Source organism: Diabrotica undecimpunctata, chromosome 2 (genome assembly GCF_040954645.1).
Source record: "Diabrotica undecimpunctata isolate CICGRU chromosome 2, icDiaUnde3, whole genome shotgun sequence".
In the NCBI taxonomy this organism is placed as follows: Eukaryota; Metazoa; Arthropoda; class Insecta; order Coleoptera; family Chrysomelidae; genus Diabrotica; species Diabrotica undecimpunctata.
The window spans coordinates 82,175,079-82,199,055 of record NC_092804.1 but is presented as its reverse complement, the minus strand read 5'-3'; the positions used below and the strand labels follow the sequence as shown (position 1 = coordinate 82,199,055).

The 23,977-nt window shown below is 30.7% G+C and overlaps 1 protein-coding gene across 2 annotated transcripts in view; it reads right to left on the bottom strand.

The window, feature by feature from the left end:
• The window catches only part of LOC140434695 (uncharacterized), a 647,172-nt gene that overhangs the window by 52,683 nt on the left and 570,512 nt on the right, over positions 1 to 23,977 (bottom strand). The window contains exons 1-2 of one of the 2 annotated variants that reach the window (XM_072523142.1): positions 18,318 to 18,429; positions 17,590 to 17,734 (exon numbers count right to left, since the gene is read on the bottom strand). Coding sequence is in view for 1 of the 2 variants with exons in the window: in XM_072523141.1 (XP_072379242.1) it covers positions 17,590 to 17,734 (145 nt within the window). In the remaining variant the exon portion in view is untranslated. Of the gene's footprint in view, positions 1 to 17,589; positions 17,735 to 18,317; positions 18,430 to 23,977 lie in introns of those variants that run through there. The other variant, XM_072523141.1, reaches the window with a different exon arrangement.

Genomic DNA, 23,977 nt, shown 5'->3' with positions numbered 1-23,977 from the left:
CGCTACAGTAGCTCTAAAAAGTTGTTTTGAGCTGCATCCAAACCATTCTCTCAGGTTCTTGAGCCATGAAATTCGTCTTCTTCCGATGCTTCTTCTGCCATCTATCTTTCCTTGTATTATGAGTCGCAGGATGTCATACTTCTCGCCCCGCATCACATGTCCGAGATACTGTAGCTTTCTTTCTTTAATTGTAAGTTCAACTTCCTTCTCTTTACCTGTTCTTCTCAGTACTTCATTGTTCGTAACTCTATCTACCCAGGAAACCCTCATAATTCTTCTATAGGTCCACATTTCAAAGGCGTTAAGTCGTCTCATTGTGTCTAGATTTACATACATACATAGATACATGTTATTGCATCTAAGTTATTTTAATTGTTTATAAGCTTAAAATCACAGTACTTTTTTACAATATTTAGCATAAACTTTTTAATCGTTACATGATTTAATTTGATAGAGTAAGACTTTTTCTTCAATCTAGTGTTTTCAGTATTCCTGTATACCTAATAGCTTACGCATAATAACGTTATAGATAAAAGCTTTTTGGGATAAACAATTTCAATTTTGCAATAACTATAAGTAAAACTTCGTGAAATTTTTAAAGTGAAATTAAATTTTTTGTGCATTTTTAGAAAAGTTATTAATTATTTTTAAAACACCAATTTTTGAAGTTATTTTTGCCACAATTAAGCAACAAACTAACAAAAACAACTTTGCAAACATTTCATTATAAAAGATTTTCTATGCCTTTTTAGTAAAATTGTGTCACTTTTCCATATTTACTGGTCTTCACCTTTATTATTTAAAATCAAATAGCGATCTTACATTGGTAATATATTGTTTATAAATAAAAAATGACGTTCAATCTTTTGCATATTTTCTTTATTAGATATTGTTATCACCAAATTTATCAAAAGCAGTTGTCAGATACCTATATCAACAAATATCACAGGAAAATACCTAGTTCTCTGGTCTATGATTACTGATAACATTACACTTTTTTGTATCGGCATCGGCTATAAACGCTTGAAGTCGTGGTTTCGCACTGCCACCAACGTTTGTTGTGCGTTGTGCTACACTTATTTGTCCCCGCCGTGTTGGCATGAGCTTTGTGTCGCTACAATAAATGGAGCCAAACGTGGACCATGGACCATGCTCTTCATTTGTTACACATTTTTAGCTCCTAAACATCAGGGGTTTGATCTTTCATAGTTATTTCCATGTGTTTACTTTTTTCATATGTATTTCCAAAAGTTTTTGTTTTTACCTGTATCTCTGGCCTGTATTCTTTACCAGTGAAACTTCGTTCACATGTTGACCTACGTTTTTCAAACAGCGAACAGCTGAGTTTTTTCGTTTGACTTAGATTCTATCGCGATATAGTTCATTCCGTTATAATAATCCATGATAAGTTTGTTTTTTTATCCGTTTCGTAGTCCGAGTGCATGCGTCAAAGTTTTATTTCTCAAATAAGAAAATATTTTCAATATTTACTTTTATTTTACAGACCGTGGTGCTTTTCTTGTTCTATTAGTAGGAAAATATAATGATATAATCATACCCAATTTTGTATCTTTGTACGATCAGATGTTGTAGTAGGTGTATGTTTTAAATGCTGGAACAATTTTATTGTGGTTTTTGTTTTTGTGTTCTTGAGATGCTCTGTGAGATATACAAAAACGTCACCTGTAGTCTTATATCTTGGAATTTTTTTATTATTATTTTAAGTTTAAGTATGGTAATAGCTATCATCTCCCCAATTTTTCTTCTTTTCCGTTTTTCTTTTATTTTTGAGCTAGTAAGAATGGTTCAAGGAACCACGTACACTTTGAGGAACGCAACCTCATTCATTTTGTGTCCTTAAACATCACCAACGTTTGTTGTGCTACAGTTATTTGTTACCCAACGTATTGGCATGAGCTTTGTGCTGCTACAAAATATTACTGTATGTACTTCATATATGTTAGTTATTTAAATAAAATTTAAAGGTAAATGTGAGTCAAAAAACGCGTTTTTGTGATGAAAATATGTATTTAATTTAAGGATTATGCCTTTATTTTAAAATAATATTTAGATATTTATTACCGTATATTCCATTCTGATATGACTTAAATTAGGTTACTAGAAGTCCGTATTCATATTTATATTAAAACCAGAAATATATCTCCGATTTGTTTGACGTGGTTCTACTACTCAACTACTGCATAGATACTTGGTTAAACAAATTGTGCGAGTTCAAAGGCAGCCGTGATTTAATATATTTTTTTGTGATAAAACCACAGCCACCATTTCTGAATAAAAATCTCATCTGTATATCTCGCATATTCATTCGCGTATCCCTTATCATCTCATTTCTCGGTTATATCAGTACAACATTCTCATTGTTAGAATATGTGATGGAGTAGCTTTCAATAAGGGGTATTTCCCCTCATCTTGGCCCTTTTAGTCCAGTCGTTGAGTAGAAGGAAAGGGTAGAATATAAAAATATATTATTTTTGATAAATTATATCGATTACATTCAAGATTTTTTACACCACTTTCAATGTTCTTTCTAGGTTTGTTTTAAATATCTATTATATAAATATTCTAAAGCTATCTGTCAAGCTGAAAAAAAAAACTATCAGTTTTAAACTGAGTGAAAAACGATTGATATTATGATTTATCAATATCAAGCATGAAAAAATTACTAAATATTTATTACTATAAAATCAAGTTATAATAAACTAAGACAAAGATCTCATCATTATTTCCAATAGCGGAAACTGGAGTTCAGATAAGTAGATATGGAAAGCTGCCAATTTGAAATAAGTTTTCTCATAAAAATTATTACCCAAAATGTTAACAATTTGTTGACTACAAGTGACCTTGCTGTTGAGTATGGCAGAAATTCTTGAATAAGTTTTCTTTCCTGTAATGCGTTTAATTTTTTTTCAAATTTGGCTAGGAGTGTCAGTATTTAAGGACGAGGCGTGTTTTTTACAGAAGTCTTTTTGCTTTATTTATTCACATAGATTTTGCTCTTAGTTTTTTTAAGTTGATTAGATTTGCTTTAGGACTGTTTCTGCGGTATTTATTTATCGCTGCCTTACTTTGTTGTATAGCCAGAGAGCACCTTTTATTTCAGCAAGGTGTTGTTTTACGAGACGACGAAATTGGTGTTTGTCCAATATTTCTTCAGTAGCGGAGATTATACAGTTATTGAAAGCGGCAATATTTTCATCTATATCTTCTGATAACTGAAGCTGATTTAGTTTGATTTGAGTATATAATCGAAAGTCGTCCCAGTTGGCATTAGGAATGTTCCATTTATTAGAGGTGTCAAAATGTTTTTCTGATTTTTCAGATATTAAACTAGGAAAATGATTACTGTCATAAAGTAACTGCTTTCCATCTGTGGTGAGGATACAATCTTGGATGTAATTAATTAGGATTAACATTTGGAGGTGTTCTAGAAGTCGGGCCTCTAGTAAGAGGCTTTGAATTTGTAGTTCACCTAATTCACTATCCAAGAGATGTCTCCCGACTTAAAATTTAATGCAATATTTAACTTATGTGTAAATATATATATATATATATATATATATATATATATATATATATACAGTATACTCCCTCTATAACGAACACGGTTATTACGAGTTTTCGCTTATAACGAGGTACATTAGATGTAACGTGAAATTTCTATTGAACTATAACCCTCTATAGCGAGGTAAATTTGCTTATAACGAGAGAAAATAAGATTGAAAAACGTGTTTTTTTACGTTTTGACCCGACCGTAGCTATAAATAAATACCCTTTTTAACTGCCGTCCGCAATAAACTTCTTACAATTTATGATTTTTACAATTTATGATTCACAAGTGTCATTGTAGGGGGTTGACCATTCACACCTAATAATATAGGTCCTAATAGACAAGATATGGAAAGTGTTTTAAAGGTTGTCAGAAACTTTATCCAAAGAAAAAACGCAAATGAAGAAGCATAAAACTGTTTCACATCTTTAGAAAATATGATAGATAGAATACTGAACAATTTAAAGCAGTCAAAAATGACAGACTTCTTCCAATTGCAGACGAAGTAGTTTATATTACTCTTGAAAATACGCTTTATACAGATTTACACAATACATATTTTTTGTTTTTACGTATATCATTGACAATAAAAGTATACAACTCTTTTTTGTTTTAATGTATTTCATTGACAATAATAGTAAACAACTTTTTTTCAAAAACGCCATTCAAACAATATTTATTAGCATCTTATATTGCTCCGAATGGCTTCAATATAGAAAGTTAATGTTTTAGAAAACTACATATTCATATGTATGCACAGTATTATTGTTGTTGGATATAACGAGGTCCGCTTATAACGAGGTAATTAGTCTGCCATTTCAGTTCTCGTTATAGAGGGAGTCTACTGTATATATATATATATATATATATATATATATATATATATATATATATATATATATATATATATATATATATTTACGGGGGAAGGGAACTAAGAGGAAAAATACTGGCACTATTGAAAAATATATGGAAAGAAGAGAAAATGCCAGCGGACTGGGAGGTAGGGCAGATCATAACAATACATAAAAAGGGAGACCAACAAATCTGTGAAAATTATAGAGGAATAACGTTACTAAATACAACATATAAAATATTGACATCAATAATAAAAAAGAGGTTATCAAAGATCACAAAGAAGACAGTAGGACAGTACCAATGTGGATTCACAGAAGGAAGATCTACAATAGATGCAATACACACAATAAAACAAATAATGGAAAAAGCAAACGAGTATAAATTAGAATTGGAAATGTTATTCATAGACTTCAAACAGGCATTTGATTCAATTAAAAGGAACGAATTAATGATAGCACTTAAAAAATTAAAAATCCCACATAAACTCAGAAAATTAATAGAAATGACAATGAGAACTACAAAAATAAGCATAAAGACACAAAGAGGAGAGACAGAGGAATTCATTATAAATAAAGGGATGAAACAAGGAGATGCCTTATCAACAACGCTATTTAATCTAGCATTAGAATATGTACTACGAAATATAAATAAAGGAAATCTCAGAACAAGAGGTGGTCAAATAATTGCATATGCAGACGATATTGCTATTATTGCAAAGAACAGAAAAATAATGAAAGAAATGCTAGAAGAAATAAGAGAGAAAGGGGAGGTAATGGGGCTAAGATTAAATCAAGAAAAGACAAAAATATTAAGATTAGGGAAAAAACCAATGAAAGAAAAAATCAAAATAGGAAGTTCTGAGTTTGAAGAAGTAGAATACTTCAAATACCTAGGAGTTACAATAAGTAAATCCGGAGAAAGGAAATCCGAAATAAAAGAAAAAATATTAGCAGCGAATAAAGCTTATTTTGCAAACAAAACATTACTTAAAAGCAAAACACTGACTAAAAAAAGTAAGATGAGCATTTATAACACCATAATTAGGCCAATATTATTATATGCAGGAGAAACAATGACGATGGTTAAAAAAGATGAAGAAGACTTAAGAATAGCAGAGAGAAAGATTATGAGAACCATACTAGGACCAATCAGAACAGAGCAAAATGAATATAGAAGCAGAACAAATGCAGAAATTAAGGAAGAACTTAAGGAAGACATCGTAACTAAAATAAAGCAATGCAGAGTTAGATGGTTAGGTCACATTTGGCGAGCAGGCGATGAGGCAGTGACATACGCAATGATGGAATGGAATCCAGGAGGAAAAAAGAGAAGGGGAAGACCGAGATCAAAGTGGCTGCAAGAAGTTGAAGAAGACCTCCAAAGGGCAGGAGTCAGAGAATGGAGAGGAAGAACTAGAGACAGGAAAAAATGGAGAGATATTGTCAAGAAGATAAGATAAACAAAAAAGACTGATCCACTTAAGAAATCGGATCTAGAAAGCATTTGCGGTTTAACCCCACACTGGGGTGTATAGCCATTATATATATATATATATATATATATATATATATATATATATATATATATATATTTATATTTATATTTTCCCAACCAAAGAAAAATAAATAAAAATATCCATCGGAATAAAATTTTAAGATATCGTTATAAACAAAAATGTATATAGTAATTTAAGATAAGATTTAGTGTAGATAAGAATAGAAATTTGTTTGGCAAACGACCTTTTTCCGTTTCAAACAAAATTATCAAAAAAACCTTTGTTTAGAATTAGAAGAAATTTTACCTGTCTTAGTTAATCTTTTCATTGTTTGTATAGTCGAGTATTAAATGACCATATTCTAATCTTTTGAAATATGTTTTTAAAGTAAGCTATTTAGTTTTTCTCTGAAACCGAAATTAGGCTTTTCCAAAATCATGGTAAACACAATTTGAGCTTTTGATTGGACGGTCGTTTTTAAATGGGAATTTTTGAGCCGATCAAGAGACCGGTGGAGTTAGTTATATTTTGGTCATCGAAAGGAAACAGTCGTTTGTCTCAAGATAGGGTGTGGTTCGTGAGTTTGGATACCGGCGTAACGAAAAGAAATGAATAGTTTGCAGAAGGAGATAACAAGTAGATTAAAAGAGGTTCTTGTATCTACCGTGGGCATTTTATAAAGTATATGTTAAAGTATTCTTACGGCATCAAGTTGACAAAAGGAGGTCCTGGTGTCATAAATAAGTAGCTGAGTTTGGAGAAGTGAATCAGGTGTTTTTTGTGTAGTCTGCAGGAGGTTTGCAGAGACGTTAAGAAGGAGCCGAGGTGCCAAAGAGGAGAGATCACATCGTTGAGGTATGTTCCAACATACAACTCAAGAAGAAAATAAGCTGTAAGTGTTTGTACAATTGAATTTTATATCTGTGAAGGATCGGTTTGACATCATGGTCATTAGCATTCAAATTTAAGAACTGAGGTTTTGTTAGGCTAATCAAAAGTTTAAAGTTTTGTTGTTTCTTGTTTCAAGTAAAGAAAATTTTAAGTAAAATTGGTTTTCACGTAATATAAATGTATGTAGCTTTATAATCTTATTATTATAAAAATTTGATTTATTTTCTTGTATGCTGATTGATAAGATAACGACAGAATTTAATAATTGTTTTATTCGTTCATATAAAATAAAGAAACGGAAATCTTTGTAATATAATATATTTGTATTCTTATCCTTTCTTCTCTCTCCCGATAAAAGACAACTAGAAAATCTTTTGAATCCATCGAACACAGGTAATATAAGGATTATTTTACTTTTGATAACAAATAAGTTATAATTCTTTTTTATTGGCTCAATAAACTAAGATTAAAGTCAAAATAAACAATCATAATAATATATATATATATATATATATATATATATATATATATATATATATATATATAACTGTTTTGGATGGGTTGGAGTCAATAATAGGGCTATTGGTTAACTATTTTTTTAATCTCGAGCTTTCAATTGTGTTTACAATTATTATCAAGAGCTAAAAAAGACAAAATACATACAAGGTTGAACTAAAAAGAAAAAATAATTTTTGTTAACTTACCAAATAAAAATTAGTTTGGTAAGTAAAAAATCACTGCTTACATGTTCAAAATATTTTATATAAAAATGTTTTGATCTAACAAATGTTTCTCCGAAAATTTCTATAATTTTGAAAACATTTTTTTAATATAAAAATAATTGAATTTATAAATAAGTTCAAATAGCAACCAATTACAAATAGCCTCAATGTCATAAATGCCAACATAAAATTTTTATTCTTGACAATTATATTGCCAAAAGTAAAACTTAGTTTAAACATTCTTTTTTGTTTAGTAACAAAAAGAAGAAGATTTATTCACCCTTGACAGATGTCTGAAAGAATGTGATAGATATATGGAGAATTGAATATGACATTTTACAATTTTTATATATAAATCATAAAGAAAGAATATAATTATATATTTTACTTAAATTTTGAATCTCAGATCTTTTGTTTAAACTCTTATCATTTTTGCTAATACAAACCATTTCCAAAAAAGTCCTTTTAAATTTATTACTTTCACTACATAAAATTTTAATGTTATCAAAATCCATAATATGGTCTTTATCGATTACATGTTCTGCCAAAGCACAAGATGGTTTTTTAATTCTGCAATCACTTTTGTGAGAAATAATGCGATTTGAAAGATTTCTTCCGGTCTCACCAACATATTCAGCCTCACACTGAGTACAACTAATGCTGTATACTAAATTCGTTTTTTCAAATTTGTCTATAGGATATTTAGTTTTAGAATATAAAGATGAAATAGTTTTGATGTTCTTTGTTGCTATTTTTATATTGTCAATAACCTTTAGTGTTTGTATTAATTTAGGTGTTAATGATGGTATAAAAGGTAGTGAATGATAATAGATGTTCTGATTGTTAGATACAATGTTTTGAGATTGAGCAAAAAATGGTGTTAAATTATTTATATTACCAATATTAGAAAAAAGCATCCTATGTAGCATATCTGGAGGATAAGAGTTTTCAATTATCTTATCCTCCAGATATGCTACATAGGATGCTTTTTTCTAATATTGGTAATATAAATAATTTAACACCATTTTTTGCTCAATCTCAAAACATTGTATCTAACAATCAGAACATCTATTATCATTCACTACCTTTTATACCATCATTAACACCTAAATTAATACAAACACTAAAGGTTATTGACAATATAAAAATAGCAACAAAGAACATCAAAACTATTTCATCTTTATATTCTAAAACTAAATATCCTATAGACAAATTTGAAAAAACGAATTTAGTATACAGCATTAGTTGTACTCAGTGTGAGGCTGAATATGTTGGTGAGACCGGAAGAAATCTTTCAAATCGCATTATTTCTCACAAAAGTGATTGCAGAATTAAAAAACCATCTTGTGCTTTGGCAGAACATGTAATCGATAAAGACCATATTATGGATTTTGATAACATTAAAATTTTATGTAGTGAAAGTAATAAATTTAAAAGGACTTTTTTGGAAATGGTTTGTATTAGCAAAAATGATAAGAGTTTAAACAAAAGATCTGAGATTCAAAATTTAAGTAAAATATATAATTATATTCTTTCTTTATGATTTATATATAAAAATTGTAAAATGTCATATTCAATTCTCCATATATCTATCACATTCTTTCAGACATCTGTCAAGGGTGAATAAATCTTCTTCTTTTTGTTACTAAACAAAAAAGAATGTTTAAACTAAGTTTTACTTTTGGCAATATAATTGTCAAGAATAAAAATTTTATGTTGGCATTTATGACATTGAGGCTATTTGTAATTGGTTGCTATTTGAACTTATTTATAAATTCAATTATTTTTATATTAAAAAAATGTTTTCAAAATTATAGAAATTTTCGGAGAAACATTTGTTAGATCAAAACATTTTTATATAAAATATTTTGAACATGTAAGCAGTGATTTTTTACTTACCAAACTAATTTTTATTTGGTAAGTTAACAAAAATTATTTTTTCTTTTTAGTTCAACCTTGTATGTATTTTGTCTTTTTTAGCTCTTGATAATAATTGTAAACACAATTGAAAGCTCGAGATTAAAAAAATAGTTAACCAATAGCCCTATTATTGACTCCAACCCATCCAAAACAGTTATATATTTGTTCCAAACGAGTCACAAGTACTTCTTTTTTCTTATTCTTATATATATATATATACATATATATATATATATATATATATATATATATATATATATATATATATATATATATCCATACGGTGTAGGTAACATCTAACACAGATATAAAATCATATTTTCAGCAAATAAACAAAGATAACAATCATATTTCCCCTTGGTCTCCCCTCCACATTTCTCATAGACGCCCATTAGTGAGACGATTATTTCCGATCCAGCTTATACCTAAGAAACAGCGGCAAGGTTGCATTATTACAAAAATTAAAAAATTATTAAAAAAATTGGCGATCAGTGGCGCGGTTGTATTACCATTCAAAACTGAATGATGATATTAAAAGCAAATTGACACAAATACTGGTACAAAATTTCTTAAATCCTTGAGAAATTTACAGATTTGCATTATTATTTGATGAAATGGTAACCTAATTTCCAATAAAACAAGATAATTTTGGCAACATCACCATTCATTCATCCTCTTCAATCGTAAACTGCATAGGAGTCAGGTTGAACGCTATGCTATGTATTTTAGAGGTGGGTCATGTAAGTTTTTATCGTTAACGAAACTGAACCGTTTTTCATAAACAAGTAACTGGTTAAATTATTCAACTAGTTGATTATTTAACAGTAGATTCAAATAAGCGAGTACATAAACAAACATATTGGCTATTTTCGTTTATGTGTATATGTATTGAAGTGAAAGTAACTAACGAAGGATTATTCATTATAACTTGAAAAATAAATTAAATAATACAAATGGTAAATAGTACTTACATTTACATTACACATTATTATTAAATCGTCTAAATTAACATTTAAAAACAAGTTTTTCCAGTTTACTTGTTGTTAACCGTGTTCTTCTTTTATTTAAAATTAACCAGATTTTGAACATGTGTTCACAAGGAACGGATGTTGCTACAATATTACAATATTTTATGAATATAGTGGTTAAGTTAGGATATACATGGCTATGGTTTTTCCATCACTGTAATGGACAGTTCCAATCTCCGTTCGAATTTATTCTGGGTAATACAACATCAGACAAATACATGTTGACTTCTTTTATAGCTCTCGATATATTTGTACGTTTAGATGAGTCATGTCCAATTAATTCATTAAAAATACACCATGGACTTAAGTCATATTTATCGGTTTCTTTTTCTTGTAATGGTTGATTTTCAATAGTACAATCTTCTTTTTCTTTATTTATAGAAGTAACCTGCTTCTTAACTCTTTTTTTTTTATTTTTTAACTTCATTTTTATCAGAAAATCCCCACATTTTCATTTCTTATTTGTCGTTAACAAATCTACGGTTTCTCACTGGTAAGCCAACTAGTTGATGGTTGATGGAAAAAACTACGTTTTGTGTAGACGTACACACAGGAGCAACGAATATTTTACGTCGACGAGGACGATTAGATAATCTGAGAGACTACTACAAAACTAAAAATAACATGCGACTCTTTCGGGACGGTGGACAGTCGGGCGATCGGTCGACGTTGAAAATAAAATAACTAGATATTCTGATTAATGAGTGAGTTTCGACTTTCGATTGATCTGCATTTTCGATTTCAAATTTTTATTGATAGTTCGTCAAAGCATTTATTTATTGTAAATATTCAATTAAGAAGTCTTTTTCCAAGTCAAAATTATTTACCTAGTATAAGAATAATAATTTTATTTTCAAAAAATGCACATTTATAGAAGATGCTTTTATGCTCCACTTTCTGAATATTGAAATCATTGAATCTTCTCCTGATGCATTTCTGTCCGTTCCGACTACTTCTACTACAAGTACTGACATACTGCCACCGCCACTCAAGCGTCAAAAGGTGATGGATACTTCCATTAAGAAAAAGATTAGTTTAGGACAAAAGATACAAATAGATATGGATTTACTGAACCTATGCAAATACTCGTTTCATCCGTTTTCCATAGTTAAAGAACAAGCTTTTAAAAAGTTTGCAGGGTGGATTCCTGGATATAAACTGCCAACAAGAAAAACTTTGTCAGGTTGATTACTTCAGGAATGTTATATCAAACCTGAGCAAATTATTAGAGCACAAGTTGTTAAAGAAGTAGAAAATATCTATATTACTATTGACCTCTGGACATCTGGAGTAACTGAGAGTTACATCGCATTAACAGGACATTATTTAACCGAAAATTTAAAATTTAAAACGGTTTTATTAGGCTGCTGCCATTTTTCTGGAAACCATAATTCAGAAAAGATCGCTTTTGAAATTAGTGAAATTATTAATCAGTGGGGTCTAAAAGGAAAAGTAAATTTTGCAGTAACTGATAATGCCTCAAATATGGTCAAAGCTATTAAAGATGTTTTGGGATGGAAACATTTAAAATGGTTTTGCTCATACGTTAAATGTATTGGTGAAGGACGCACTTAAATGCTGTTGTGTACAAATAGAAAGTCGTAAAATAAAAAAGTCGTTTTTTCCGACATTTCAACAAAAAACACATTTCAAAAAAAGTACCTCATCTTCAGAAAGGCTTTAAAAGTATCAATTACAACATAACAAAGTTCCCAAACGGCCAATCCAAGACTTGAAAACTTCATCTATTATATGTTAAAAAGAATGACTGAGTTAGAAGAGGCAATCCGTTCTGCATTGGTATTAGTTAATACAGACTAGCCAAATCTAAATAATGAAGACTGGATTATTTATTCTTAACTTTCCCAAATTTTAAGGCCTTTTGAAGAAATAAAAAGTACAATAAGAGGCCAAAAATACTTCGACAGTTCAGTGATTGTTATAGTACGTTTCCCGCAAGAATCTTGCAATAAAATTTTAGAAAAATACCCTTACATCCATAGTATCCGACGTAGTACAATTACTAAAATCGAGTTAGAAGAAAGATTTAGAATGATAGAACAGAGTGGCACATTGTCATTATGTACATTTATGGATTCACGATTTAAAATGCAGAGATTTTCTGATAAAAATTAAGCTAAAAAACAAAAGAAGAAAGAGTTAAGAAGCTGGTTAGTTCTATAATTAAGGAAAAAGAAGATTGTACTATTGAAAATCAACCAGCACAAGAAAAAGAAACCGATAAAGATGACTTAAGTGGTGTATTTTTTATGAATTAATTGGACATTTTACTATTTGTATTGTTTAATTTATTTTTCAAGTTATAATAAATATATCCTTCATTAGTTTCTTTCACTTCAATACATATATACATAAACGATAATAGCCAATATGTTTGTTTATGTACTCTCTTTCTTGAAACTAGTGTTAAACAATCAACTAGTTGAATAATTTAACTAGTTTTTCAACTAGTTACTTGCTTAGGAAAAACGGTTCAGTTGCGTTCACGATAAAAACATCAACGACCCACCTCTACTAGTTACCACAGTATTAAAATCAAAGTGTGTCACTTTGACACCGCGACGCGACGCGATAATGCAGTTTATTATTTTTATTGGGAATAAGGCACAATGTGACTTTAAAATAAGCTTATTTTAATGTTTAGATTTCCAATTCGGAAATCGTTCTTAAAATACGAAACATGAATAAATTTTGTTTATATAAAACGATTTCCGAAGTGGAAATCAAAATTTTAAAAACAGTAAGCTGCCATTTAAATCAATTCGCCCAAATTTGATTATCTTAGAAAATTTTTCAAATGCTAAAAAGACAACAGGTCAAATAAAACCAATAAGTTTGGCAACGTTGAACTTCCTCTCTTTTATTATTTCCACTAATACATTTTCGACGATATAAAGGGCGGACCTAATATACCTCTCTCTTTTTAAACAATGTTTCTCACTCCATCTCGCGTAAGGTCCATACCGACCATAAACTTTTACCTACACTGTATATACTAACGCTTAAAACGTTTCGGATATCTTCGCTATTCTCAATAAGCACTTTAATTACATATATATATATATATATATATATATATATATATATATATATATATATATATATATATATATATAAACAATACTTATTATATTTTAAATTTATATATACACTGTTCGTTTGTTTGGCCTATTCGAGGCAAAAATTGTAGAAAAAATGAGCTGGACTATAAAAAAGTCTAAAACTTCCAGCTTGTGTTTCTTCGTTGAACATCGTGATCTCAAATCCAACTTACATTGTCTACTTGCTCTGTTCTTAAAACCTTTATCGCACATTCTCCGTTGTCCAACCTTTCAAGGACGTTGAATTTAGCTTCCTGTAAAACAAATTGTTCCTTTCAGGCATATTCGTAAAAACTAAGCAGAATAAAGGACTATACACAGCAAGTGTCTTACTCCTAAGGATATTTAAAAAAACTAAAACAATATACGATTTAAGAATAATAATTATCCTTCACTTCCGACTATGGAGTGACACATTATCGAGAGTATATTGTATTTTTATCGAACTTGTTTTGCTTCACGAACTGGTCTACATGGTGCCCATTCCGTAGAATCTTTTCAATTTCCCCAATATCCTTGACTCGGCAAATAACTATACATACTAAGATACTTTTCTTGTACCTACCACACCATATGAATTTATGTAGGCAATAATAGAAAATTGTAAAAATCTCGTTGTATGCGAAAATAATAAACTTACGAATTTTTTTACAGAACAGAAATATAAAATATATTTGAATAGATTTAGTTTAAACTAGAAGTATGTAAACCTTCTGGTGAAGTTCATGCAAATACGGTAAAAAGTGGAAAATATTACTATCCTCTTCCAAAGATTTATCGCGTATAATTGTATAATAGTAGTATCATTATTAGTACCGTAGTACGTTACGAATAGTAGTAATTAATAATAAGTTTATAATAAAGAATAGAAAATAATATGCTAAATATCTTACAATCATATTTCACTATGTTTCAACAATAAATGTGAATGTTTTTAAATTTTAAAATTAGAATTGATAAATATAAAGGAAGCTTTAATCATAATATAACCGATTCTACACGTGCTAAACATCTGACAAAACAACATATTGATTTTAAAATATTGCATATTCAAACTAATACTCTTAAACTTAAATTTATAAATCAATAAATATAGATCTCATTCAATATCAAAAAGATAATGGTAATTCACGTTTGTTTAATTGTAACGATAAGACTACCAAAGAGATTTGAAGTACTATTGTAAAAATAATACCTCAATCAACCATGGGAGCTTATCGTCTATACCTTGCCTAGCTCAGTATCTCAAGGGTGAGTTCGTCTTGTCTTAAACTAGGGATTGAACCTGAGTTCTCAGTCCAATAAACCAATAAAATGTCCAGTAAACTGTCCAGTAAACCAATAAACTAAAAGGATAAGGAACAACTTGCATTAGAAACACATCAAAAAGAAAGGTTTAACTTCCTTGCCATCTTACAAAATTACACTTAAACAAATAGCGTATGGCACAGATAAAATGAAATATGAATGTTACTACTTAGTTAAATTCTGTTAAAGAGTCCTAATGCATATATCAGAAAAAAAAAATGTGCTTTCGAAAGAAAGTAAGGTTACATTGGAAATGCGGTCAGAATTATATAATAAATATCACAATGAAAGTACTTACCCCAAGAGAATTTGTAGACCATAAAAATGAGTCTTATAATAATTTTTGCCTTCTTTTATAAATTTCAAAAAGAGGCAAAAAATAATCCCACTACAGAAAAGTTGTTTTGACAGAAAGTGGGAGACTGAATGAAGTTAGCACAGATGTCATAGGATGTTGCTATAGATATCATGAAACTAGCTTGTCTGTCAACACGGAACAGAATAGTCTGCCGAACAAAAAGAGAGAGGGTGCCAACTACTTTTATAAATAAAAAATAGTAAAAATTAAACTGAAGATAAAGAAATTAATAAATTAATAAACAAATTAAAATGAAATAATTATTTAAATATAAATTAATAGAGATGTAACGTTTATAACGTTACATAATATTTTTTTATAGCAATGAAATGCATAACTCTTATGCAAAGCAGTTAATCGTGTCTATCATAAAGCTTTAAGATCACATGATTATTAACTTGCCATCTAAAGAGTCCACGAATTTATGTAATACGATAAATAAATTTTGAGACTTAACCACCCCTATGGATATTATAATGTGCTCATTAAGTTTACATGAATATACAAGATTTACAGTTTATCGTAGGTTCCAAATGGCATCATATGTACCCTAGGAAACGAAGAAGACAAAGCACTTTAAAAATCGAAAAATTAATGTGCACTATTTGTTGAATATCTGGGAGAATTCAATAGAAAAGGCGGACCATACTCGTCAGCCTCGAAATTTTAACTGCGTCATGGCTCTTTATTAACATTTAAGCATGACTGTAATGAGACATCCAAAGGGGTACAACCTTCTACACGCTCATAATACAGGGCAAGATCGCCGGAAGAAGTGGCCCAGGCCGAAGAAGAACATACTGGCTCCGAAATATCCGAGGGTAGTATCAAAAGACATCCGCTAATCTGTTTCAAAATGCGATAAACAAAGTTATTATTGCCAATATGATCGCTAACGTTCGATAATCGGACAGGGTACTAAAAGAAGAAGAGGAAGCTAAAAATGCAATTTTTTTATTCATTTCAATATTGTGAACAAACGACGCATTCTAGATATAAACGTTCGACAGACGACTTTCTTCAAAATACTTGATCTTTAAAATTCAAAATTAAAAAATGTTTTAACAAAAAAGTTATTGCAAATTAAAGCCGTAAGTAAGCATTTTTCAATTGTTTATAAAATTTAAAAGAAACAATAAAAACATTTAAAACACACACAAAAAAGTAAAAACTTCTGGTATATGATGGTATATTATTTTATTAAAAATAATAAATTAAAATTTATAATTTATTAAACGTTTTATTTATATTTAACTTATATTTTAAAAGGTAGTTGAAACTAGCTCCTAAAATAGGTTTAAAAACCTTCAAACTAGATGACAAACATGGTTATATTTATTAACGTGATAACACAAGGTTGATGTTATGAGATTTCACATAAAAGGAAAGTTGTTCCCATTGTAATTAGTTAAAAATTTACAACTTATAAATCAAAAGCGACCGAATTGGTTTTAAAAGTAAAAAACGAAAAGTTAGGCTATGTGTATTTAAGGAGAATATTGGAAATAAAAAAATAGTTTCACAACGACGGAACTGATCACTGTGTGACGTTTCATTCTTATCGTAAAAGAACTTTATGTTTATGAAATAAACCATCTGAAAGGTTATCAAAAAACACATCTTTAAAAAAAAAGGTTGTTCCACCTTAACAATCAATAAGTCATCGCCAAGGATCAGAAAGATCTGCAATTAATGACAAAGCGATTAGTACAGGCACACGAGCGATAGGGACTAAATGTTAATTCAACAAAATCATAAGACATGTGCAGAGGAGGAGTTGAAAATGATGAACTAAACTTAGTAGATGGAAACTTTATTGCGTCATGTTCCGAATATATCTATTTTTACGCTAATGATAAACTAACATGTGGTAAGCATGGTTATACCGAAAAACTAAGGAAGTCAAATTTTTATTTTTGTAGTAGGACGTAGCAACTTAGGCAGTAGGACTCTCATGGCAGCAAGTCAAAAAAATATACTAGCAAATCAAACTAACATGTAACGCGAAGCGCAAAATGAAGTTAAACGGAATCAATGGAATCGAAATGAACAACGTAGAAATGTCTTTGTGTGTGTCCCACTTCCAAGGAATTTAAATTTAAAGGTGAAGCCTTTGAATTGTGTTATGCTAATGGTCAAGTCAAATTGACGGCATTGACAGTTTATGGAAACGAGTCAGGTTTTATTAATTACTCATATAGCTAAGATAGAACAACGTCTGTCGGTCCAGGTAGTAAGAAATAAAGATAAAAATTGCAAATTATATAAATTTACGTCAATTATTTTTAAACAAATATAAATAAGACACAAAATACTTACTTATCATAAACTACGTATTTGTTGTCCACTTGTTCTTCGTAACATTCTCCTTTCGTTTCGATGTAGGAGCTATTAATGAACAGGTAATTTGGTACACCACTCTGGAACCACCTTCCTTGCCATTGCTTTTTAAACTGGCAGGCACCTGAAACAACAGGAATGTTAAAAATAATGAAAAATCAAAAACCTAGTCTAGATAAGTAAATACGGTAAACTTTACAAGTTATTGAATTACGAAATTTTTATGAATATGTGACTGCATAAATATGAAATGAAAAAGTTTTACTAATAACTCTCTTATTCGCACAAATACATACAATAGTCGAAATAATAATTGCAAAAATCCAACATTGTATTTATATGAAATTATGAAAATAAATTTAATTATTATATAAACTTATATTAAAAAAAGTGGAACAGTAGGCAAGACGTGTGCGAGAGTGATGTATACGATTAAAAGGAGGAAGTTAGAATGTCTCGGACACATAATGAGAAACGGCACTAAATACAGAATACTAAAAATAATCCTTCAAGGCAAAGTATTCGGAAAGCGAGGAATTGGGAGAAGAAGAATATCACGGTTAAAAAACTTAAGGAAATGATTCCCCACAACAACAACTAATCTATTTAAAGCATCAGTTAATAAAATAATTATAGCCAGAATTATCGAAAATATTCGAAATAGGCACCAAAAGAAAAAGAAAGCAAAAGAACAGTCCCTCCGATACCTATCTTCTTCACGTGCCATCTCCGCGACGGAGGTTGGCAATCATCATGGCTATTCTGATCTTAGATGCTGCTGCTCTGAATAGTTCAATTGATGTACATCCGTACCATTCCCTCAAGTTACGCAACCATGCAATTATTCTTCTTCCTACACTTCTCTTGCCCTGGATTTTCCCTTGTATAATCAATCTGATACCTATACCAACATTTTTACAACAAAATTTTAATAATTTCTATTTATACTGATCTACGGCTTCTTTTATTCCATTTCATATAGGAATGTTATAATTGAATTGTTTTCATTTGTTTGTTTCTTTCCATCTTTGCTACACTATTTTTAATCTTTGTTGCCAATTTTACCGTCTACTTTAAAGTTACTTAGTAAACAAACTTAGATTGTATCCCACATCGACATTACTTGATATACCATATACAATTAGATTAAGAGATAGTATTTCAACATTATCTTGACAATTAAACTAGGTTATCAAAACATGATAGAACCTTAATTTAGATTTAATGACAAACTTGCTGTATCAAAAACAGCAAAAAAACTTTGAGTCATACCTTAACGATATAGTTTGCATGTCAATTGCACATTATCCATAATCTCCTATTTGAAATGAAAAATAATTGGTTAATAATAGCAGACGACGATAATAGGAACAGTCATCGTTTTTAAAGTCGATAAAAAGTAACGAATTCTTTCACGAAATGTTTTAAGTCAACAGTACTATATGCGGTCGTTAAATATTTAAGAAATATTATTCTTTTATATAATGTCAAGTAACTTTAATTATAATATCAATTAAAGAATATAAACAGAAGTTACAAAAAAAATGCGGAAATTTTTATTTAAAAATTGATGTCTTTAGTTTAGCAATTAGAGAAAAAGCAAATAGATCAAATTAATAATACTGATAAAGCAAACAAATCTTATGAATACTGTATAATTGTTCTAATTAGGTGTTTTACTTATGGATTACTTTCCTCAATTATTATTTATTTCTGTTATTAACATTTTTATTACATATAATATTTAATATTTGGCATAACTTGAACTTGACATAAAACTATTTAATATACTTTTTGAAGCTAAGCTTATATACTGGCGTTGTATTTTACTTTTTTCTCTATAGTAAAATACTGAGGCGAGCGTCTGCGCCACAAAATGCAGTCGTCACGAGTAGCGTCATGGTTTGCGCATCGATTCATTATTCTCGATCAACTTTTCTAGTCATCATATATTTACTCTAAGCAGGTTTAAATTACAAACTACATGAAAAATAACTAACAAAATACAGACATTAAATGAAAAGTAAAAAATTAAAAATATGTCAATAAAAGAAACATAAAAGATCGATGGTAAATGCAAAATATAAAAAATAAAAAAATGTTATCCCATCCTTTTATTAACAATATAAAATCGTCTGTTTAATAACGCCGTAAATCATAATCAATTTAAATATAAACATTAACTAAATTTTTTCTACGTTTTTCTGTTCAAGTCCAAGTGTTGCAGTTTTCTTCAAGTTCAAATTAATCCAAAAATGAATTTATACGTATATAAATAAAAATTTATAAAATTTTTATTTATGTACACCACTCAAAAGTTTACACAAAAAGAATGAATTATTTAAAATAATATAATGAATGATATTTCTTTAAAAGGTTTCCTTTGACAAAAGATACAGATATGCCTCGATTTGAACAGATCGAACCTTCATATCTTCATATTAAACTTAATAACAAAGAAGTAAGTAATGAGGATTGAACAGAATGGCCCAGCTAGAAAAACGCTCCATGATAGACCCATTGGTCAGAGAAATGAGAATGAGAGTCATGAGAAATATGGGTATACGTGCTTGGCGGAGAAAAGCGATGAATAGGAACGCCTGGAGAGAAATTCTTGAAGAGGCTATGACTCACGCAGGGTTGTAAATCCAGAATGATGATGATGACAAAGCGGTAAGTAATATATTTAAGATATAATAAAATTTGTTATCACATTAACATTGGTGAATAAAAAATTATTAAAAAATCAAACCAACCAACAATATGTATAGTTCTAATATATATACAGAAAACACTGTAATCAGCACATATTTTTAGGGGAAAAGCTGTTACACCAGTCCAACAGTAGTTGGAGTTGTTTTTAATATTATTATTTTTAGCTTCTGAATCTGTCTTCTTCCATGCATCAGTAAGCTGTAAGAAAAGATGCTGCGAGTACGCATAGACTACATGATTGAGAGGTCAGGTGGTTTATCTCGGAGCGATTTGGTTTTTGTAAAGGGAAAAGCACGATTGATGCAATCATGAGTGTACTCGAAGCATTGCGCAACAGAGGGGATGAACATCGCTGGGCGGCCCTGCTGTTGTTTAATGTTAAGAATGCATTTAATACGCTGCAGTGGAACGAGGTAATGAAGAATGGAAGAGAGAGCATGTCCTGGTTACATGATGAATGTGGTGGCGGAGTATCTGTCCGAGAGAAGGATTATGGTGGAAAAGGGCACGATCGTGGACGTGACGGCTGGGGTACCCCAGGGATCTGTCTTGGGCCCGACGCAATGGGACCTGGCATATGACGGGGTTATGCAATGTGAATACGGAGAGGGTACAACTCCCTTCGCATTCGCAGATGACCTCGCTGTACTGGTAGTGGACCGGGATGAGCCAGATCTCAAATACCGAGAGTGAGAAACAAGTGAAGTACCTAGGAGCGACATTGCACCAGAATAGAAAATAGGGGGAGCACGTGCGGGACGTGGTCCGGAAGGCTGCAAATAGTGCGGCTGCCTTCGAAAGGAGGAGGGTCTTACACGGTGTTGTACAGTCGATCGTCCTCTACTCGGCACCAGTCTGGAGCGAGGCGGTAGAGACAACGGCCTATAGGTGGCTCATGACGCAAGTGGACAGAACAAGTCTGTTGCGAGTGGCATGCGCCTACCAGAGTGTGTCTGCGGCAGTCTTGTGGACCATAACTGGATGTGTTCCGCTTCATCTTTTGGCTATGGAAAGAAAAGAGCTCTATGAGAGAAGAGGCCCAAACCTTACTGTACTGTGGCCGAGAGAAGACAGAAAAGGGAAAAGTCAATTGACAGATGGCAAGAAGAATGGAACAACACTGAGGATGTGGCACAGTGGAGAAAAATACTGATACCGAACATAAGAGATTGGGTGGACTGTGGCCACAGGCCACTGGATTATTTCCTAATGCAGGTGCTCACAGGACACGGGTGTTTTATGGCCTATCTCTCTAAGTACGAAAAGGCTGACATAGATGAATACCTATACTGTGGACACTCGGACAATGTGACACATACGATGTTAGATTGCAGCAGATGGATAGTAGAAAGGACCAGAATGGAGAAAGAGATAGGTGTGAATTTTGTAATAGTGAGAGAAATGATTGAGAGAATGATTGAATATAAATCAGGTTGGACTAACATACACAACTATATCCATGCAGTGATCAAGAAGAAAGAAGAGAAAGAAAGACAGCTGAACCAACGGCAAAGGTAAGAGTAAAAGAAGTTGAAGCTAGAAAAGTGGGTCAGACTGTATGAGTTAGAATGCGTGAGTCAGACTGTGGGGAAGGAGGAAATGCCCGTCTGGAAATGATGCCGTACTAAGAGCCATGAGGGTCTTCTACGCGCTACCTGGACGAGATAGAGAGCCACCTTACTGATAAATGGAGTGTGGATGTGGATAAATGGAGAATGAATGAATGAAGGTAGTGCTTCGGAAGTGATGCCGGCTTTACAGCGGCCATTCCGCTTCCGGATCGCTGGATGACAGAGGAGGGTCTGGTTTAGCAGGTAGGCGTTCGGCGTAGACTAGGCGACGAGAGGGCCTGCTATTCAATAAGATCTGTACAGCTGCCCAATCTTTTCATTGCTGCCCAAAATCATTTTTACAAAAAAAATTATACAACCATCTCCCTTTGCAACTCAAATCTACAAATTCTTTCCTTAAGTTCCGTAAATTGACAAAAGCATATCTATCTGAAAGACCTTATTATTCAGTGGAAGAGTTTCTCAACGAATAATTAAGAAAGTACAGTTCGTTTAGGTACAAGTAACAAAGTATTACTAGTTCGTAAGGTTTTATTATGCAATTTGCAATATAGTGAAATTTTGCAATGGATTGTATATTTTATGTTTAATTCTGTGATATTGACGATTTATGTAATTTTAGTATGTTCTCTCTCTTGAAGATTCCAGACCCCCCTCTATAATAAAGACCAAAAAAATATCAGTAACTGACTATATGGGTATATCGAAGGCAACAGCTTCAGAAAAAGAATTTTTGCATTAAATGACCAAAAAATCAGCGAATAGTTAAAACATTAAAAATATTGCTGCAAAATGGCTGTGTTCTGTACATACTTAAACAGAATTAGTAATAGTGGCGTACAAAGACTTGAAACTGGAGACTTTGTTAGGTTTGTACTAATTTTTATAGTTGATCAGTGTGGAGTTTGAAATCATACTTAATGATACAGCTAGACAAGTTGCTAGAACAGAAGCAGATAATCTAATAAACCTCCCATATGAACTAGAAATGTTGTGGAAAGGCAATAGAGGGTATGGAAATGATGATTCCTAATTTTTAAAAATCGAATAAACTTAAATTTGAAAGTGACTATGGATACAATAGTAGCAACAGCAGTATTGCATAACATTACCATAGAAAATGGAGTCTTGTATGCTGTAGATCACAAGATAAACAATTGATTAAAGCCATAAAAAGAAAAAAAAAACGAACACAATGTGCATTATTATTATAAATTTTCTTAAGCATATTTTTCTTTTAATTATAATTTAATTTTTAATTATTGTTCCTTAATATCTTTCATAATTTGCCTTTCTCACTATTCTTTGTCCTCTTATCGATCATTCTTTTCATTTAAAACTTCCAGTTTTCAGTAATATTTTTTCTTGGTTTCTATATTTAATTGCTTTATATTTGGATACTGTCTCAATAAGTAAACGTTCCCCTTTTTGTGAAATTTAAAGAACTAAATAACTTTTTGATACAGACATAATTAATATCAATTAACACTTTTACACACAAATTAACATACAACAAGCAAAATAAGGTTATTTCGACAAAAATAAAGCAAACTTGATAGAAAGACACTCACCAATGTACTAATTTAAACACCTAAGTTTACTTTTAATAATAAAAAGGGCTGTAGGTATTATGAAACTGGGTGTGACATTAAAGTGTACTTTAGTCTAAAGTGAACATTAGTTAAGGTTTAGTTTAAAATGTCATTATGAAATCGGGCTTTAATTTTTATTCTATACAATTCTCATTTTAAAATTATTTGATACACATATAATGTCGGATTTTTTTAAAGTGTGGCAAAAAGAGTTATTACTAAAACATTTCTTTATGTTTAAAAATTTTAAACATATTATTTTAATTTAAAAAATACAGAAAACAAAGTATAAAGCTTAGCCCTAGTCTACAGTACCGCCTACTGTATCACTTTTTTGTTTCGGGATATCTGTAACAAGTAACTATATGCGCTTTTTCTTTGATAAGCGTGTCTTTAAGTATGTAGTACATCTCTGTTATTCGATGTAACAAGGTCACAAACACTCCCAGTAATATTTTTGTTTTAGATATCATGTTATTTGCAAATAAT